Source organism: Triticum aestivum, chromosome 2D (genome assembly GCF_018294505.1).
Source record: "Triticum aestivum cultivar Chinese Spring chromosome 2D, IWGSC CS RefSeq v2.1, whole genome shotgun sequence".
NCBI classification, from domain to species: domain Eukaryota; kingdom Viridiplantae; phylum Streptophyta; class Magnoliopsida; order Poales; family Poaceae; genus Triticum; species Triticum aestivum.
Genome location: NC_057799.1, coordinates 479,661,978 through 479,682,565, shown reverse-complemented (window position 1 = coordinate 479,682,565; position 20,588 = coordinate 479,661,978). Strand labels below are relative to the sequence as shown.

The 20,588-nt window shown below is 50.0% G+C and overlaps 1 protein-coding gene and 1 pseudogene across 1 annotated transcript; both read left to right on the top strand.

The window, feature by feature from the left end:
• Positions 1-1,167: 1,167 nt before the first annotated feature.
• LOC123053958 (protein RETICULATA, chloroplastic) lies at positions 1,168-4,038 on the top strand. The gene is made up of 8 exons (XM_044477584.1): positions 1,168-1,652; positions 1,726-1,824; positions 1,925-2,145; positions 2,359-2,428; positions 2,554-2,633; positions 2,828-2,892; positions 3,289-3,484; positions 3,701-4,038. The coding sequence occupies exons 1-7, from the start codon at positions 1,200-1,202 to the stop codon at positions 3,480-3,482; spliced, it is 1,182 nt and encodes a 393-aa protein (XP_044333519.1). The 5' UTR covers positions 1,168-1,199; the 3' UTR covers positions 3,483-3,484; positions 3,701-4,038.
• Positions 4,039-9,161: 5,123 nt separating this feature from the next.
• Positions 9,162-13,207, top strand: LOC123055860 (wall-associated receptor kinase 4-like; annotated as a pseudogene).
• The last annotated feature ends 7,381 nt before the right edge of the window (positions 13,208-20,588 follow it).

The following is a 20,588-nucleotide window of genomic DNA, read 5'->3' as shown; positions in this document are numbered from 1 at the left end:
GAACGTATTGTATTATTGCTACTAAGGTTAAAACGACATGGTTTAAACATATTTTTTGGTCTTACTTTGTCTACATTATGTCTCGTGCTTCAAGCATTATTCTGTTTGTTATGAACTTAATACCTTAAGATGCATGCTGGATAGCGGTCGATGAGAAGAGTAATAGTAGTAGATGCAGATGGATTTTAGTTTATTTATCTCGGACGTAATGCATATATATTGATCTTGCCATGAAGAATCATCATAACTACACGCTATTCTATCAATTTGCCCAACAATAATTTGTTTACCCATCATACTATAATTATGAGAGATGCCACTAGTGAATCTATAATCCTCGGGTCCATTCACTTCATACTTACTAAAACCCTAAAATATTTCCTCATTGTTTTTATTTACTTTTATCTTTATTTCATTTTACATATTTCCCATTATCAGATTTAATCTTTGTAATCAAGGTTGTCAGAATCACGATTCTATTATACGATTGTATGACTTTACGATCCAAACTAACTCCTTTGATTCTACGATTTTAGTTCTTAGAATCTACATTTCTACGGTCGTGATAGTGAAGATTCCACGATTTGCGATCCTACCATCGAAGCTCCGATCTGATTCAAAATGGCGATTCTGACAACCTTGCTTGTAATTGGCGAGAACGAAGGGATCGACAACCCCTTTGCTGTCGTTGGGTGCAAGCGTTGGTTTGTGCATGTGTGCATGTACCGTTTTATCTTGTCTGAGTGACGTCTTCTATTGGTTCGATAAACTTTGATTCTTTACTTAAGGAAATACTTTTCGCTACTACACTGCTTCGTCCTTACTCTTCAGGAAATCCCAACACCTATCATAAATAGCAATGGGCAACTAGTTTCGAAGATCAGGTCTTGATGTGTGGTAGGGAGTTTTATTTCGGTGAAGATATGAAGGGAACAAAGCAAAGTGGTAGATCTACTGGCAAACTACAGCAGCCACAGAGAGGGTACTATTGCGGTGTGGCTTAACCATAGTCCTCATGTATTGAGGAACTTGTGCTTCTCGATTGTAACTCATTAAACTTTAAATAAACTCCATTTTTTCTGGAAAAAAGAACAATTCTTTGTACTCGAATTTAACCGAATTTAGCACTTCTGACCAATTCCTTAAACCTGAACAAAGAGGAAAAATACTTTAAACCCTTAAGCCCCCAATTCGTCGTCATGGCCTCCGCCTCTGTTTCCCTCTCCTCCCTCGCTTCCTCCGCCGCCGCCGCCGCCGCGATCTCCTCCTCCCCCGGCTGCCCTCCTTCCAAACCCTTTCACGATCCAAAACCTCTTCACCTTTCCGTCAGACTATTCCCCCGTTTCGCCAAACCTCAATCGCTCTCCTGCTCTGGGCCGCACGCCCCTCGCGCCGCCACCGGCGACGGATCGGGTGCCGGGAACCGTGGGGATGACTCGGGAGGAAACGGCGGAAAAGATGGAGGTGGCAACGATGGCGACGGCGGCGGCGAAGACGACTACGAGGAGGCCGAGTTCGGGCCGCTGCTCGGCTTCAGCGAGGTGGCGCGCCTCGCGGCCGCCCGCGGCGTCACGCTCCCGGCCGACATGATTGAAGCGGCCAAGGACGCCGGCATCCGGGAAGTGATTTTGCTCCGATACTTCGATTTGCAGGTATACCGAATTGCACACTTCTTTTCCTGAGGCGTAAATCCGGCCGTTTCCTCACCTCTTTCCATCCCCGCAGGCCGCACCGTGGCCACTCGCCGCGATGATCCGGGCCTTGTCAGTGCTCCGCAACAGAATGCTCGCCGATCCGTCATTTCTCTTCAAAGTTGGCATCGAGGTATGCGCGATTCATCGTTGACTATTTTTGTATCAGAACTCAGAGCTGGTGTTTTTATATTTCAGTCCTATGCTATTTTGAAGTTGAGGTTCGAATGCAGGTTGTGATCGACTCCTGCTGTGCAACGCTTGCGGAGGTGCAGAAGAGGGGGGAGGATTTTTGGGCAGAGTTTGAGTTATATGCTGCTGACATTTTGATCGGGATTGTTGTTGATATCGCCCTAGTTGGGATGTTGGCTCCGTACGTGAGATTGGGAAAGGCGTCTGCTTCAACTGGGCTGTTAGGGAGGTTCAACCGGATGGCTGGAGCTTTGCCAAGCAGGTGAAATCATATTTTTCACTATAAGTTGCCACTGCAGTGGATAGATAATATGAGAAGTAAAATAAGGTGCCCAGTTTGTAGTTTCATTTGTCATGACCATCAGATTCTATCCAAGAAATGGAATGAGATAGTGTGGATGGATTCTGTAGTATTCTTCTCAATTCAATTTTTTTTCCAGTCCGACATGCTGATTTTATGGCCTCTTACCTGCAGTGTTTTTGAAGCTGAAAGGCCAGGCTGCAGATTTACAGTCCAACAAAGAATTGGGACATACTTTTATAAGGTAATGAATGAATCTTACATCAAAAGTATTCACTCTGAATGTAGCATCATTATCTGATATTCTGTTTTGAATTGGTGGAGCACCATTACGTTGTTTGAATCGGGTTGTTTTAAATTTTATCCCAGGGTGTTTTGTATGGCTCAGTTGGATTTGTCTGTGGTATTATCGGGCAGGGAATTTGCAATATGATAATGAATGCCAAGAGGTAATGCTTGTGCCTTTCGTGCTTTTGATACATAATCATTTTTTCTCCCATTATACTATCCTTTTGTAAGGTCTTTCTGCAGGATTTCTTTGTTGTTTGTTCACCACCTCAGTATTGCCAATGAATATTATTCTCAAATTATGTTTCTCTTATCTTGACTTGTGTGATTTTGCTTGGTTCTGTTCATTTTTCAGGAGTGTCAAAAAAACAGATGAAGATATTCCTGTTCCACCACTTATTAAAAGTGCTGCTCTTTGGGGTATGTATATTGTGTATTTTTTTTTCATTTTACCACTTATTTTACTTTGACCACATGTTCAGTAACTGCAAATGTGGGTTTGATGTCCACTAAAGAGATATCTAACAGCTGAGACAGATAGACATATGATATGAGCATATACTTTAATGTTTAACGTCAGTTTCGCTTAGTTTCACTAAAATTTCTTGAACATTTCTCTAACTATGTTAATTCAGACATTCTCCGACAGTTAATTTATAAATTGATTTCTTTACTTTCTACTCCTGATTTATGTCATTTCTTACTATTTATGTCATTTTTTCTGCAGCGGGCTTCCTGATTTATGCCCCAAACTAGTAGTAGCACATCCCATTTCTATGTTCCATTCCTCAACTGACAAGCACTGTTAACATGTAGGCGTGTTCCTTGCTGTATCATCTAATACACGCTATCAGATCATCAATGGTCTGGAACGAGTAGTTGAGGCATCACCAGTTGCAAAGGGTGCCCCTCCTGTTGCACTGGCTTTCACCGTTGGTGTCCGCTTTGCCAATAACATCTATGGTGGTATGCAGTTTATCGACTGGGCTCGATGGAGTGGTGTCCAGTAATGGTGAGTGATCCTGTTTTAGTTGTGCATCTTGTCATCTTCTCACCAATAGTATGTCATGGAAAATCAATTTTATACACCTATTCGTTGAACAGAAAATGCTTCCAGGTGATGTCCTACCATTATCTTGCATCATTTGGAAGGATGTCAAATCATTCCATTTCTTTAAATGATTCTCGCAGACCCTAAGAAAACATTGAATTTTGTGGTATTCTTCAGGGGGGAATTCAAGCAAGAGATCCATACAAGCTTCGTTGGCGATTTTCACCTTTGCTAGAGGCAATCACAGCCCTGTGGTGACATTCGATCACTCGGAGAAGAGCGAAGAAGCAGATGGTATTGCAACCTTGTTGTCAGACATGAGCTGTGAACAGTATCTTTTCAATTATTTCATTCCTGTACCAAGTCAAACACTAGTGTAACGTGTCTAGCGCGTCGTTTAGTTTAATCACATGAGTAATGTGATGTGAGTTGACTATCCAAAATAATGGTGTGGGAAGTAGGAAGGGTACCTGATATATTGGAAAAAACTGAAAAAAAAATATTGTTGGCATTTATTTTGTGGGAAGGAGGGTCCAAATTGTCGGCTGACTTAATAAACGGTTAGACCTCGCTGGCACACTGGATAATGACGGAAGCACATCTGCTGAAACTGCTGAAAATGACGTGACTGAATCATCATACGACTAGTAATCCAATGAAGTAGTCCTAGCATGACAAATCACAAGTGAAGGCGTGTTGCAACTTGCCTAGACCATCCAATCTGAAGTTCTGAACACGCAGTGGGCATATACTCGTACGTCTCGTGTGCTAACAACTCAGGCCGAAACAGAGGCGTGGCATGTACTCCCTTCGTCCCGAAAAACATGTCGCGCCTGTAGTTCATTGCTAATTTTGCAAAAAAGCCCTCGTAGTTTCAAAACTGTCGCAAACAAGTCCCTCCACCCTGTCTTCTTCCTCCGCCGTCGCCCGTGCGTCGCCAGCGGCTGTCGCCGCCAAGCTGCGCGATTTTTCGCCCATCAGGAAGTGCTCCGCCGCCGTCGTGCCTCCGTCGCCACGTACCTTTAACGCCGCCGCTGTCGCCAAGTACCTGATCCGCCACCGCCGCCCTGACCTGCCGCCGCCGCGATCCCCTCCCGCCACGACTACCTGTGGGCGTCGCCGGAATTTCCCACCACGATCCAGTGGAGCAGGAGCTCCCTCTCATCGTCCTCGAGCTACCGCGAGTCCTCGAGCTCCCCGAGTCCACCTTGAGCTGCCTCCCGTGCGCCACCGCGATCCCTCCCGCCGTGATCCCCTACGGGCATCGCCGGAACCAGCCTCCACGATCCGGTGGATAGGAGCTCGCGCGCGTCCTCCTCTATCTCCCGCGAGTCCTCTTCGAGCTCCCATGCGCCGCCGTGCTCCTCCTTCTCCTCTGCCCGCGTGCCCGCACGGCTGTTTCTCCTCTGCTTCTCCCCTGTCGCCGGTGGAGCTGCTGCTGCTGCTGCTGCTCTGCCCGTGTTGATGCTGCTGCTCCTCTGCCCGTGACCGTGTTGCTGATCCAACTGACCGTGCTGCTGCTGCTGCTCCTCTGGCCGTGTTGATGCTGCTGATCCTCTGCCCGTGTTGTTGTTGCTGCTGCTAGTTGCAATCTGAAGAATTGCTACCTGAAAATTCAGAGACAATATCATCAGAGAAGGTATTCCATCAGAGTAAAATTGCTACCTGAAAATTTGTCAAATTGATTTACTGTTAACTGAATCAGTAGCATCACCCAACATCCATCAGCACATGATGTTGGGTGAACATCAGGCATGCTACGGTGAGGTAATTCTGTACTGTAGTGGGTTAGAGAGATTCAGTTAAACTGTAGGTACAGATCTTTTAACTTAAGACATTCTTCCTAAGATCAGCCTTAAAACTTCAGCAGTGTTAAAACAGAGTCATCTCTCTTTCTTTTGCTTGTTGGTTGGTTGCAGACAGATTGTTGCTTTAGTTTGACTTCAGAAATCAAAATCTAGGAGGAAATCAAGAGGAGCTGGAGACTTTTGGCAGAACATGGACACCCGCACAAGGGCTTGTAACTAGTCAAGCTGTTTTCCATATAGGATGGTCAATCTCCAAAAAAAATTGATTTTCTGAGTAACAACATACAGTATATCCCCACTTGCCGATGGAACCCAAATGATGCTGAATTGCTTGCTGACTATGGTGATTATCAATTGCGAAAATCGAATCACAATCTGAAGAGTCAGTCAGGTGTTTGTACTGAAGGAGTAGGCTGAAGATGATTACAGTTTGTAGAAATGGTCCCATGGCACCATTTCTTGTTTGGGTACCGTGGCAACCAAACTAGAAATGGTGCCATGGCACCTATTTCTTGTTTGACTTGCATACTCATTTTGTGTGTGTATATTCTTGTTATGGTACCATGGTGTACTCATCTTTTGTCATTGATGGCAGGAACACATAAATATGAATTTGAACTTGATGCCTCAAGAGGAAGAACATGAAACCATTGATTTGAACTTGATGCCTCAAGAGGAAGACGATGAAGGTATTAATTTGAATTGGATCCCTGAAAAGGAGGAACCTCAAGTGGCAGAGAATGTGGCTATGGATTTGAACTTGATGCCTCAAGAGGAAGACGATGAAGATATGAATTGGATGCCTCAAGAAGATGAAGGGAAAGAGGATGAAGCTCAAGATGAAGAGGATGAAGTTATGAATTGGATACTTCAAGAGAAGAGAAGAGAATTGTCAGATAAGGAGAGGCATGGTGTTTACTTTGCCTTGCTGGTAATCGAGCTCAAAGATGGGTCTGTTCAACCAGACGACAAGCTGCTAGTCTCAAACCTGTTGGACATAAGTGTACGATCTGTTGAAAGAATCTGGGAAGAGGCTAAAAAGCAAATTGCCGATGGCAAAGAAGTAGATGTCTCAAGCAAGAAGCTAGGAAGATCAGGCCGAAAGAGAAAGGAGCTGGATCTAGAGAGGACCTCAACAATCCCACTGAATAAAAGAAGAACAATTCGATCTCTGGCACGGTCTCTAGGTGTGGCCCGATCGACCCTACATAAGAGGTTCCAGTTGAATGAGCTCAACCGCATCACAAGCACCGTGAAGCCTCACCTCAAGCTAGAGAACAAGCTTGCGAGATTGAAATTTTGTATGTCCATGGTCGATGACAATTCGATCTCAACTTCTCGGGCTATGTTAAAACCAATGACGAATATGGTTCACATCGATGAGAAGTGGTTCGACATGACGAGAGTGAAGAATAGTTACTATGTACTTCCAGGAGAACCTGAACCGAAGCGCACCGTGTCAAACACTCACAGCATTGGGAAGGTAATGTTCCTAACAGCTGTTGCCAGGCCTCGATATAACAATGAGGGGGAGCTAACATTCGATGGGAAGATCGGCATTTGGGCATTCGTCGAAGAGACTGAGGCGAAGCGGACAAGTCAGAACAGAACAAAGGGAACAAAAGTGTTGACATCAGTGAAAGTAACCAGGCCTGTGTGCAGAGATTATCTAATCAATAAGGTTATCCCGGCAATTCAGGATAAGTGGCCTGACGATGATGAGGGAGCAACAATATTCATCCAACAGGATAACGCAAAGCCTCATGTCCTTCCCAATGATGTAGCTTTTCGAGAAGCTGTGGAACAAACTGATCTTGACATCCGATTGCTACAACAGCCCCCAAATAGCCCTGAGTTAAATTGTTTGGACCTCTGCTTCCATAACTCTCTCCAGTCTCTAACCGACTGCAGGTCACCTACAAACATCCAGGAACTGGTACAGGGTGTGGAAGAGGAATTCGAGAACTACGATCCCGACAAGTTGCACAGAAGCTTTATCACATTAGAAGCAGTTATGTTTGAAGTTATGAAAGACAAAGGAGGAAATCAATATAAGTTGCCCCACCTGCACAAGGATCGCGTTCAGAATGCTGGAATGGAAATAACCGGTGTATATTGCGACAGTCGGGTAGTTGTTGATACTAGGGCCCTTATAGAAGAAATGGAAATTGCAATAGGAAAAGAAAATGAAAGGAAAGAATTAGCTAGAGAAGGGAAAAGAAAGAAAAGTAAAGGGAAGGGAAGGGAAGAAGTGGCCAGAGAAAGAATGTAGTCAAGAGGGGGCAAAGAGGCCCTTATGTCATGTAGTCAGGCGCTCCTTGTGTATGTCTTGTGTAATCTTGTGTCAAGAGGGGACAAAGATGCCCTTATGTCATGCCCTTGTGTATGCCTTGTCTAATCCTTGTATATAAACTCCTCGTTGGAATTTATTGGAATATGAGGTTTGCATGGTTTGTATGGTGGCTCCAGTAATAAAACTGTAGATATCTACTGATGATGATATCTCCTTGTTCTGTTCTGACAGTAGCTAGGTACTGTAGATATGATAGCTGAAGTTTCAGAACAAAGGAGAAGGAAAAAGTAGGAGTAGTCACTATAATTTCAGTTAACTGAAAACAGCAACTCCGCAAGTTGAGGTTTAATTTACAGGAGTATCTTGAACTTTAAAAGTGCAGTCCTAACTTGAATATTTAAAATGCTATTGGAACCGTACTAATTTCAGAGTTCATAGTTCATGACTGAATTTAGAGACAGTATAAATCTTACAGAAAACAAAATTGTTCAGAGATCGAATGCTTGCAAACTGTTCAGTTATCTGTGCAAATTGTTCGGTTAACTGTGCAAATACTCCAAACTCTAAACTAGCAGAACTAGTCCAAATATTCCAACCAGAAAATGAACAGAATTAATTTGGATTTTATTTGAATTTCTTGAGAGCATCTTTACTTTTGGGGTTTTGGGCTAGGGTTCTTCTTGCAAGCAAAATGTTCTTCTTGCAAGCAAAATAGGACAACAAAATTCATTGAACTATTATCAAGCTTTCTTATGATAAAAAAAACTGAAGATTTCTGTAATCTTTAGCAATCTCGATGACCCATGCCACTTAACTGAAGAAACAATACACATCAGTTACAAACTGCAACAGACCAAGAGCACATGATAGATAAATCATCATTCCACGGATGAAGATGGCAATTGATACCTGTGCTATGGAGCCGAGAACCATGGTGAGATCATTGAGCACCTCTTATCTGAAGAAGCAACACCAGCACTTATCTGAAGAACCATGGTGAGAATCATCATTCCAGGGCTTCTTCCATGCCACTTATCTGAAGAAGCAACACCAGCACTTACAGGACAAAGAAAAGAGACAGAGCACAAGGGAACAGAGACAGAACCATGGTGGTCAGCAAGCAAGCACACACGCACCTCTCCTGCATCCATCCCAATGCACTGGGTGTCAATGGCGCCCGCGAGCTCCATCCCCCTCGTTCCCGATCCCCACTCTCCCTCTGCCCGAGCGCGTCGCCCCTGCAGCCTCCCGTCGCCCGCCTCCGTTCGGCTCCCTCGCTGCGGCCTTGCCGGATGTCGGCGACCTCGAGCGCCGCCCTCCTCCCTTCCGCGCCGTGCCTCCCCGTGCTACCACCGGAGGGGCCAACTCCGGCGGCCCCGGCGCCCGCGCCAAGCTGCCGTCAGGTCCCGCGTCGCCATCCAAGACCCCGCCGGCCTCCCCTGCTTCTATTGCGCGGGAACGACGCATCGAGCGCCCGCCTACAGCCAATCCGCCAAGGCCCTGCTCTGCCGTCCGCCACTCCGTCGACCCTGCCTCCATGGCCTTGCTGCCGCTGCCATCCCTCAACTCCTTCTCCAGCGAGCCCCGTGGTCGGTCTGCATCGCCCTTGCCGGACTCCATCCTTGCTCCGCCGCCACCATGCTCGACCCCAAGACATGAGGTTGTTGGTGGTGGTCCGGATCAAGCGCCTCCGGGCTCGCCGACGCCGGTTCTGACACAGCCGGAGCAGAGCGCGGCGGTAGATGGGGAAATCGAACATTTTTATGACGAAGGGGGAGCTTGGGGAGGCAGGCGAGTGGCAGCTGCGGCGGTGGAGCAGGAGGCAGCTGCAGCAAGGGAGCGGGGAGCGGGGGAGCTGCGGCGGCGGGGACAGGGCAGCTGCGGCGGCGTGGAGGAGCGAAGCTACGGCGGCGGGGAGCGGCGGAGCTGGGGATTCTGTCGGAGGAGCAAGACGAGGAGCGCGGGTTCGGTCGGGAGAAACTGGAGGGCTTTTTTGCAAAACTGCCCTCGCGACATGTTTTTCGAGACGGAGGGAGTACTAGCAGCACAAGATGGTCCTGACCATGGCGGCTATCACTCTCCTGCCGCTGCTGATGACGCTTCTGGCCGCACCAGCCACGGCGGAGCTGCGGCCTGATCGACTTCTCCTACCCGTTCGGCGTAGGCCCCGGGTGCTCGCTGCCGGGGTTCAACCTCACCTGCGACGCCAACACGTACAGTAAGCGCCTCCTGCTCGGCAGCCCCAGCGTCACGGTGGACTACACGATCTTGGCGAGCGGCTTCATTTCCTCGCTCGCCGTCAACATCGTGCGCACGGTGCGCATGAGACCCGCGCCGGCGCCGGGACGGTCTCCGCCTCGGCCTCGTGGGACGGCCCCGGCAGGCCGTTCGCCATCTCCGGCGCGTCCAACATGCGTCGCTGTTCGTCCTCGGCTGCGGCGTCACGGCCACGCTGCTCGACCGTGGAGCCGCGGTGGGGAACTGCTCCGTGGCCTGCGCCGGGGAGGAGGTCATGCGGAGGCTGCCGAACGGGCTCTGCGTCGGCGTGGGCTGCTGCCGCATCGACGTAGGCGTGCACCTCCGGGCGTTCACCCTCAACTTGTCGCGCACCGGCGACGGTGTCAGCCGGGACAAACTGACCTTCTTCGTCACCGGCCAGGACAGGTACACGTTCCGACCCAGCGATCTGGACCGTGACATTCACCTCGACATGGTTCCTCCGGCTCGGCTGGACTGGGCCATCCCCAGCCAGCCGGACTGCCGGCACGCCATGGACGACAGGGTGACATATGCCTGTGTCAGTAACCAGAGCGAGTGCCGGGACTCGCCGATCGGAGGCTACGCCTGCCACTGCTCCAGGGGCTTCTCCGGCAACCCCTATGCCGTCGATGGCTGCGTGCCGGACCAAGGTGACCCCCTCCGTCTCTGTCATGACACCTGAATGCCAGTTGATAGCTATTTCATGTACACGTTTGCTCTGATCATCTTTTTCATTTTCTGTCCAACAGTTTATGGCTCCACCCAGCCGAAGGCGAACTGTCCGACGATGTGCGGGAACGTGAGCGTTCCATTCCCCTTCGGCACAGAGCTGGGCTGCTTTGCGAGGATCCATCTTTACCTGACATGTAACCCAGGGCGCTCTCCTGCCATCCTCCAAATGACCCAGCACTCCCTAGTCACCGACATTTCCATCGACGAGGGTGTGTTGAGGATTCAGAAGCGGTCCGACCCGGGCAATTTCTTGGGGGATCGAGACACCACGCTCTACTCGTTCTCCGGAGAATCGGGGATGGTGAAGTGGGCTGTCGATGACCCGATGTGCAGGGAGGCGATGCTGAACAACAAGGAGTACAGATGCTTGAGCGCTCATAGCCACTGCGTGGATGTCACCGACGACAGAACAAGCAAGCATGTGGGATACAGGTGCAAATGCTCTTCCGGTTTCCAAGGAAATCCTTACCTCGAAGGTGGATGCACAGGCAAGTTCTTGATTTTTTTTCACGAATACGCAAAGCTTGCGTATCTTTCCTTGATAGAAGAAAAGAGAATGAGTACAACAGAGGGTACAATACATGGCATGAACGCAAGAGGGCATGATCATGGAACCCAGAGCAGAGAGACAAGGGATGCTCAGGCCACATTCGGTTTGAATGAGGATTCCGGAGGAAAGGTTTCTATAGATGCATTCGGTTTGTATAAATTCCTTAGGAATACCATTCATTTTCTTGTTTTTGAAAGAAACTACACATCCACTCAAAGCTTATTTTTTGGGTAGGAATGAGGCAATTCAATCCCTTAGAATGATGGCAAGTGTCATCCTATTATATTCCTGTACTACTTATAATTTCTATGTTTTGGTTTTCTCCAAACCGAATGAGCCCTTTCGTTTCATTCCCAGGGAATTAGTACTGATCGCATGAATTCTTTTCTTATGTTTACTTTCTGATGCTGCTTCGTGCCATTTGCAGATATCAACGAGTGCTTGCAGCCAGATAAATACACTTGCAATGGAATCTGTCAGAATAGCCTCGGAAGTTTTACTTGCTTTAGTTGCCCGCGCGGGACAGATTTTGACATAATTGCAAGGAAGTGCAAAACATCAAATGTTATCTTAGGTACGACATTTTGATTTTCAGCAAATTCAGCTAGTTACACTTTGCAAGATCATCCGAGTCCACTCCTTCTGAAAGTGAATGATTGCTAACACGGTGGTAAACCAATGCAATGTGACGCAGGTGTTACCATTGGACTGAGCTCTGGCGCGAGGATTCTGTTTCTTGCCGTGATTACGATCATTATCATCCATAGATGGAAGAAAGGCGTCCAGAAACAGCTCAAGAAGAGGTACTTTCGCAAGAACAAGGGCATCCTCCTTGAACAGCTCGTCTCCTCTGACCCAAGTGCCAGTGACAGCACCAAGATATTCTCCCTGGAAGAGCTAGAGAAGGCGACCAACAACTTTGACCACTCGCGCGTGGTCGGCCGTGGCGGCCACGGGACGGTCTACAAGGGCATCCTGATGGACCAGCGCGTTGTCGCCATCAAGAGGGCAAAGCTGGTGGCGAGCGCCGAGATCGACCAGTTCATCAACGAGGTTGCCATCCTGTCGCAGATCAACCATCGGAACGTCGTGAAGCTCCATGGATGCTGCCTGGAGTCCGAGGTCCCTCTGCTCGTCTACGAGTTCATCTCCAGCGGCACGCTCTACGACCTCTTGAACGGGGCGCAAGATGGTAGGCTTTTGCCGATGCCTTGGGAGGAGCGCCTAAGGATCGCCACCGAGATCGCGGGCGCGCTCACGTACCTGCACTCGGCAGCTTCAATGTCGATACTTCATCGAGACATCAAGTCCATGAACGTGCTCCTGAACGACAGCCATACGGCAAAGGTTTCAGATTTTGGTGCGTCGAGGTCGATACCAATTGACCAGACACATCTGGTCACTGCCGTGCAGGGCACCTTTGGCTACTTGGATCCGGAGTACTACCACACGGGCCGATTAACCGAGAAGAGCGATGTTTACAGTTTCGGAGTGATTCTTGTCGAGCTGCTGATGAGGAAGAAGCCGCTCATCGAGAACGAGAATGGCGAGAAGCAGAACCTGTCCAACTACTTCCTGTGGGCTATGGGGGAGAGGCCTCTAGAGGAGATAGTGGATAAGCAGGTTCTGCAGGAACAAGATATGGAGGCGATCAAGCACGTGGCTTTCTTGGCGCGAGAGTGCTTGAACCTGAGAGGGCAAAAGAGACCTAGCATGAAGGACGTGGAGATGAGGTTACAATTCCTGAGGGCACGGAAGGTTGCTCCAGGAAAGGATGAAGTGGTTCGATCTCACCGTGATGTAGGAGGAGGAGATTGGCATGGAGGCGTTGTTCCGGCGGCTGGTCACGATGGCACACGCCAGTACAGTCTAGAGCAAGAGTACGCGTCATCCTTGCGCATACCACGATAATTTGTACTCTCTCCGTCCCATGTCAATTGACGCTGAAAAGGATGTATCTAGACAACTACTCACTTCAAACAAATGTTGGTGGTGACGGGTGCTTGCACTTGCACCGTAGTTTCGTCCCCACGGACGTGTTACGGGCGTTTTACTGAATCTTCATCTAACTAATCTCCCCAATTTCAACCGGGGTGGGCCCTTGCCTCCCCTAATCTCCAAATCTATTGGTTCACTTTACTTAGTTCGTAAAATCCTTAAGTAAATCCCCGTGCGTCTAGCATTACTCAGTTCCGTCTCTATCCTACTCTTAAACAAGTGGTTATCGGATGTTGTTGTTGAGATGTAGATACATATGTGTATTTCTTGTACAACAAGCCCTCCTCCTTCCATGTATAGTTGAGGACGTGACTATCCTTTGTACTTATATATACGTGCATATTGCACCCGATCAATATATCGTGAGTTGCATAACCTTCTACATGGTATCAGCCTTCCTCCGATCCTCTACCCTAGCCGCGTCGCCGTCGCTTCCCAGCCGCCGCCGCTAGTTCCCTCGCACGCCCGCGCCGCCGACTACTCGCCGCCGCCGTGCCACCTTCCCCACCGCTTCCGCTCCCGCCCCCGCGATCACCTCACGCCTCTCCCACCCCTAGCCACTACAAACCCTAACCCGCCCGGGCCGCCCCTAACCCTAGCTCCTGCCATGTCAGGATCCAACCTCTCCGACCGGTCCGCCGCTTCTACTCCTCCGATCGTGAAGCCGCCGAATCCCTTCGACTCTTCCGCCGGCTCCACCGCCGCCACTCTTCCCGATCTTGCCTACATCCGTGATGTTCCCATCGAACGTCGCGTTCGGTCATCCTCTCCCACAACGAGGCGAATTTTTATGCTTGGAAGACATACTTCAATCTCCTCTTTCGTGAGTATAACCTGCAGGACCACATCGACGGCACAGCCAACCTCTTCGTCCTGAACCGTGACGCCGACTGGCTAGCGATCGATGCCACCATCATCAGGTGGCTCTTCCTCACCGTGTCCAAGGACATCTTCCACACCGTCGTTCGCGACAAGGATGATGCATGCACGGTGTGGAACAAGATCGTCGGCCTCTTCACCGACAACAAGCTCCAACGGATCGTCTTCCTGCAGCAGGAGTTCTTCGGGTGCCATCAAAACGACTCCTCCGTCGACGCCTTCTGCATGCGTCTCAAGACCCTCTCCGACGAGCTCAATGACATCGGCTTCAAGGTGGGCGACGAGTTGCTCCTCTCCACCCTCACCGCCGGCCTCAATGAGGATCTCGGCAACGCCGCCTCCAACCTCACCCTCATGGCGAATCCTACCTACGAGCGGGCGGTGGCTTATCTTCGTCTCGAGGAACGCCGGTTGAAGCATCTTCGCTCCCGTGCCGTTCATACCGCCTTCGCCGCTGGCTACTCGCGCGGTGGCCCCGCGCCCTCAGGCGCGCCTCCCGGCTTCCCAGCGCAGTACCAGGCGCCCCGGCCACCGGCGCCTTCCGCGCCGCAAGGCGCCTACGGCGCCCCCTACCAGCAGCGGCCACCGGCTCCTCCTGCGGCTCTTCCTCAACAACTGCCCCAGCAGCAGCCCCAGCAGCAGCAGCGCCAGAGGCGCCGCGGCCGTGGCAAAGGCCAGACGCAGCAGCAACAGCCGCGCCCCGGGCCTGTCCAGCAGCAGCCCACGCCGCCTTGGGGGGTGGCCACAACCCCTGGACAGGGTTTGTGCACGCCTACACCATGCCCGTGCCCCGCCCACCCGCTCCAAGCCTCCTTGGGCCCGGTCCCTCCAGCCATCAGGCCTTCTTCGCCGGTCCGCAACCCGGTTCGGTCGCTCCACCGGCCTACTACTCTCCTGCTCCGGTTGGCTATGGCGGGCCAACCACCAACACAGGCGTGACCGGCTCCTCCGGCTATCCCGCGCCGGTCTCTTATGATCCGGCCCTACTTGCTGCTCTTCATTAGCAGCCTCCGGTCGGGACTTATTCCGGCGGTGGCGATTGGTTTATGGACACCGGTGCATCTTCGCACATGGCCGCTTACCCGGGTAACCTCTCTTCCGCGTCTCCTATTCACACTTCTTCTCGTATCATTGTCGGTAATGGTGCTGGTCTCCCTATCACTCATATTGGTTCTACCAGTTTTCCTTCGAACTCTAGACCACTTTATCTCAATAATGTTCTTGTGTCTCCTGAACTCATTCAGAATTTAGTCTGTGTTCGTAAACTTTCTCGAGATAACTCTGTAACTGTGGAATTTGACGAAGTTGGTTTTTCTGTTAAGGATGCCCTCACCCGGATGGTTCTTCACCGCTGTGACAGTCCCGGCGATACATACTCCGTCCAGCCTCCATCATCTTCACATGCTGGACCAGTTGCACTCTCCGCCGGCGTTGATCTTTGGCACGCCCGTCTCGGTCATCCTAGCTCCACCGCTCTTCGTCACATTATTAGGGATTTTTTTTACATGTAATAAAAAGGATGCGCACTCTTGTCACGCATGCCGTCTGGGCAAACATGTTCGCCTTCCCTTTAGTGCTTCATCCACGGTTGCGTCGTTACCCTTTGAGTTAATCCATAGTGATGTCTGGACCTCTCCTGTTGCTAGTAATACTGGATTCTCATATTATCTTGTTATTTTGGATGACTACTCTCACTTTGTGTGGACCTTTCCATTACGTAAGAAGTCCGAAGTTGCTGCCACTCTTACGGCCTTCTACTCTTACGTATCTACGCAATTTGGTCGTCCCATTCTAGCTTTGCAAACTGACAACGGAAAAGAATTCGACAACACCACCATCCGCAACTTCTCTCCACACATGGCACTGTTTTTCGTCTTACCTGTCCATATACTTCACAGCAGAATGGTCGGGCGGAACGCATTCTTCGCACTCTTAACGATTGCGTCCGTACCCTCCTCTTCCACACATACATGCCACCTCGTTTCTGGCCCCACGCTCTCGCTACTGCCACCCTACTCATTAACCTTCGTCCCTGTCGCACCCGGTGGAACTTTACACCTCACCACCTCCTCTTCGGGTCTCCTCCTTCATACGACGGTCTTCGTATTTTCGGTTGTCTTTGTTATCCTAGTATTGCCGCCACCTCTCCTCATAAACTTGCCCCTCGTTCCCTTCCGTGTGTCTTCCTCGGTTACCTGGCTAACACCAAGGGCTATAGATGCTATGATCCGGTTTCCCACCGTGTCATCACATCCCGACACGTTTATTTCGACGAGTTGTGTTTTCCTTTTAAACAGGAACAGCAGGCGGCTTCTTCATCGGCGCCCGGCCCCTCTTTGGCCGACCTTGTCCGCCCTGGCTTTGCCCCACGGCGTAGGGCGCCCCCTGGACGCACGGCACTCCGGCTCCTGCCCGCTGCTTCGCCAGGCTCACCGACCTACGAGCCGGCCTCCACGTCGGCCTCCATGCCGGCCTCCCCGGCTGCTTCATCGCCGGGCCCCGCGCCGGCCTCTGCGCCGGCCTCTCCAGCTGCTTCATCGCCGGGCGCCGCGCCGGCTTCTGAGCCGGCCTCTCCGGCCTCTTCTTCGCGGGCTTCAGCGCCAGCCTCGCCGGTCTTGCCGGCTGTTGTGCCAGCTCGCCCGCCGGGATCGCCCGCTTCTTCCCCGACTTCTTCGCAGCCGGGCGTGTCGCCGGCTTCTTCGCCGCCGGGTTTGGCGCCGGCCCCGGTGTCTGCTGTTGTGCCACCACCCGCTGGCCCTGTCACTCGGTCGCGCCTGGGTGTCCATCGGCCGAGCACTCGCTACCCTCCGGATGAGTACACCTGCGTGGCTTCGACGTCTTCCTCGTCACGGTCACCCCTGCCGACCTCCGCCCGTTCCGCGCTTCGTGATCCCATGTGGTTCGCCGAGATGAAGGAGGAATTTGACGCATTGCAATGCAATCACACTTGGCAGCTCGTTCCCCGTCCCCCTCGGGCCAACATCATCACCGGGAAGTGGGTGTTCAAGCACAAGTTTCATCCGGATGGTACTCTTGACCGACACAAGGCCCGTTGGGTCGTTCGGGGTTTTCGTCAACGAGCAGGCGTTGACTTCACAGACACTTTCGCCCCGGTTGTCAAACCCGGGACGATTCGGACTGTCCTTCAGCTAGCGGTCTCTCGCTCCTGGCCCGTGCACCAGATGGATGTTTCGAATGCTTTTCTTCATGGGCATCTTGAGGAACAGGTGTTCTGTCAGCAGCCGACTGGGTTCGTGGATGAGTCTTCTCCGGATCATGTGTGCTTGCTTTCTCGATCTCTGTACGGGCTCAAGCAAGCTCCTCGCGCGTGGTACCAGCGCATCGCAGCATTTCTTACTCACCTTGGCTTCCGCTCCACTCGCTCTGATGCTTCACTATTTGTCTACCACCAGGGTGATGCTACTGCTTTTCTGCTGCTTTATGTCGACGACATCATCTTGACAGCATGCTCGACTCCCCTTCTTCGACAGCTCACGGATCGTCTTCGTGCTGAGTTTGCCATTAAGGACTTAGGTCCTCTGCACTATTTCCTCGGGATCGAGGTTATTCGTCGAGCAGATGGCTTCTTTCTTCATCAGCGGAAGTATGCTCATGAGCTTCTGGACCGTGCCGGGATGCTTAATTGCAAACCGGCTGCCACACCTGTCGATACGAAGGCCAAGCTCTCTGCCACAGATGGTTCTCCTGCTTCAGATGCTCCATTCTACAGGTCGATTGTTGGTGCTCTTCAGTACCTCACTCTTACTCATCCGGAGCTCCAGTACGTTGTTCAGCAGGTGTGCCTTCATATGCATGCTCCCCGTGATGCTCACTGGACCGCAGTCAAGCGCATTCTGCGCTATATCCGTGGCACCTTGGATCTTGGGCTGTCACTTCAGGCTTCATCATCTATGGATCTGACGGCTTATTCTGACGCCGATTGGGCCGGCTGCCCTGGCACGCGCCGCTCGACCTCTGGTTATTGCGTCTATCTTGGACCATCACTTATCTCCTGGTCGTCCAAGCGACAGCCCGTTGTCTCCCGCTCCAGTGCTGAAGAGGAGTACCGCGCCGTTGCCAACGTCGTCGCTGAGTGTTCCTGGCTTCGTCAGCTTCTGCATGAGCTCTTGTCTCCGGTTGACAAGGCCACGATTGTCTACTGTGACAATGTTTCTGCGGTCTACCTCTCTGCCAACCCGGTTCATCATCGACGCGCCAAGCACATTGAGATTGATATCCATTTTGTTCGCGAACAGGTAGCTCTTGGTCATGTACGCGTGCTGCATGTCCCTACGTCTCAACAATTTGCTGACATCATGACAAATGGCTTGTCTACCGCGTCTTTCGAGGAGTTCCCATCCAGTCTTTGCGTCGACCATGGTGCCGCTTCGACTGCGGGGGGGTGTTGAGATGTAGATACATATGTGTATTTCTTGTACAACAAGCCCTCCTCCTTCCATGTATAGTTGAGGACGTGGCTACCCTTTGTACTTATATATACGTGCATATTGCACGCGATCAATATATCGTGAGTTGCATAACCTTCTACAGTTGTGATAGAATTTCAATTAAGAACTTGCAGTACCAGGGAGAATGCTACTGATTACGAGATGTTGTGGATGTCTGCTATATCCTAGCAACCTTGAGAACACCCCCAAAAAAAAGCAACCTTGAGAACATCTCTCGAGGCCTTTGATTTCATATTCATACAACGATACAAACAATACATTCCAATAAAGTTGTTAGTAGGATATTACCTCTCTCTAAGGGCCTAAATCTGGACCCACGTAGATCTGATACGCATATGTTGCCTCATGTTTGTAGGATCAATACATCGACAATGCTACATTTGATTACGAGAGTGGATGTCCGGTATGGTTATGTGGACTTTTTATGGGATTTAGCCCAATACACTTATATAGTTATATTAGTTGATGCAAGAATTTCATTTGGCACATCGACACACCGCGTTTGTGGTTAGGGTTAACTATAACTATAATTTGGTAATTAAATATTATGTAAAGTTTGATTAATGGTTAGCGATAATCATAATAAAGGAGAGAATTGGATCTAACAAAGAAGCGTTTATTGGACAACATGAACCACGATGTCAGGAGAGAGATGTCAGCGAGGTTGAATAACCTTACAAAGTACTCCCTTCGGTTTTTTTGGGTCTGCATATAAAATTTATTTAAAGTCAAACTTCATCAAATTTGACCAACTATATAAGAAAAAATATCAATATTTACAATATTAAATCAATATCATTAGATGCATCATGAAATTAATTTTCATACTATATTACTTGTGTATTGTAAATGTTGATATTTTCCATAATAAATTTGGTCAAACTTTACATGGTTTGACTCCAAACAAATTTCATACGCAGAGTAAAAAGAAACGGGGGAAGCATCTAAAGGATGAGAGAAACAGTAAAGTAGCTTTGTCGGAAAAGCAACTTATGAACGATCAGACGACAACGGTGACTTGAGGAAGCGAAAACAGAGCATCAACAATCGAAGTGCTGCATTCTTCAGTATCTTCAGATAGCAGGGCCTGGCACCTACTGCTATCGCCCAGTCTATGCACGGTGGCCCTTGTAAGGGCATTTTTACCCCTTAGTTGGTTTTGGTGATTAATGACAATGCTTTTGCGGACTAATCATATGCATCGAATATTTCAGATATATTGACTAGGCACAAGATGATTTGGTTCCCCTCGAAGGCTATAGAAGACGGCGTTTCTTTTCATTTCTTTTCGGTGGTATTGAGTCGTAGGGAAGCCGTACTATTAAGAGGGGGTCCACGTTGGAAAGGTTGGGTGGATTCATCACGTACACATCTTCCTTTGCACCTCCTTTCCTCTAGCCTTTGGAGCATCCTATGTTTTCCTTGTCTATGCAAATATTGCTCTTGCTTTCCGAACTAGGGCGTGCGGTAGTACTGCTCCTTAGAGCGGTAGTACCGCAAGGGCCCACGGTAGTACCGCTTCTAGTAAGCGGTAGTACCGTGGTCTCTGACTTAATTCCGCAAGTACGCGGCAGTAAGGGGCGGATGTAATTTTTTACATCCGCGCCTCGCGCGGTAGTACCGCTGCTGGCTTACGGTACTACCGCGCGAGGCGTGAGGGCGTGAGGAGAATACGGTGGCCCTAGTGGCTTCGAGGGCAGCAGCGGTACTACCGCGCGAGGCGGCATCTCGCATTGTGTGAGGGCGTGAGGAGAATACGGTGGCCCTAGTGGCTTCTTGGGGAGTATTGTGCCTCCACACCGCTCCAACGGAGACGTACTTCCTTTCAAAGGGAAGGAACTTCGGTAACACATCCTCGTCTTCACCGGCTCCACTCTTGGTTATCTCGTGCCTTTACTTGTGCAAGCTTATTTGTGCTTTATCTCTTGCTTGCATGTGTGCTTATTGTTGTTGCATCATATAGGTTGCTCACCTAGTTGCATATCTAGACAACCTACTTTGATGCAAAGTTTAAATTGGTAAAGAAAAGCTAAAAATTGTTAGTTGCCTATTCACCCCCCCCCCTCTAGTCAACTAT

Coding starts and splice junctions, on each gene's coding strand:
- LOC123053958 (XM_044477584.1), top strand. CDS start 1,200: ATGGCCTCCGCCTCTGTTTCCCTCTCCTCCCTCGCTTCCTCCGCCGCC. Junction 2,429..2,553: donor TTGGGACATACTTTTATAAG/GTAATGAATGAA, acceptor ATTTTATCCCAG/GGTGTTTTGTATGGCTCAGT. Junction 2,634..2,827: donor ATGATAATGAATGCCAAGAG/GTAATGCTTGTG, acceptor TTCATTTTTCAG/GAGTGTCAAAAAAACAGATG.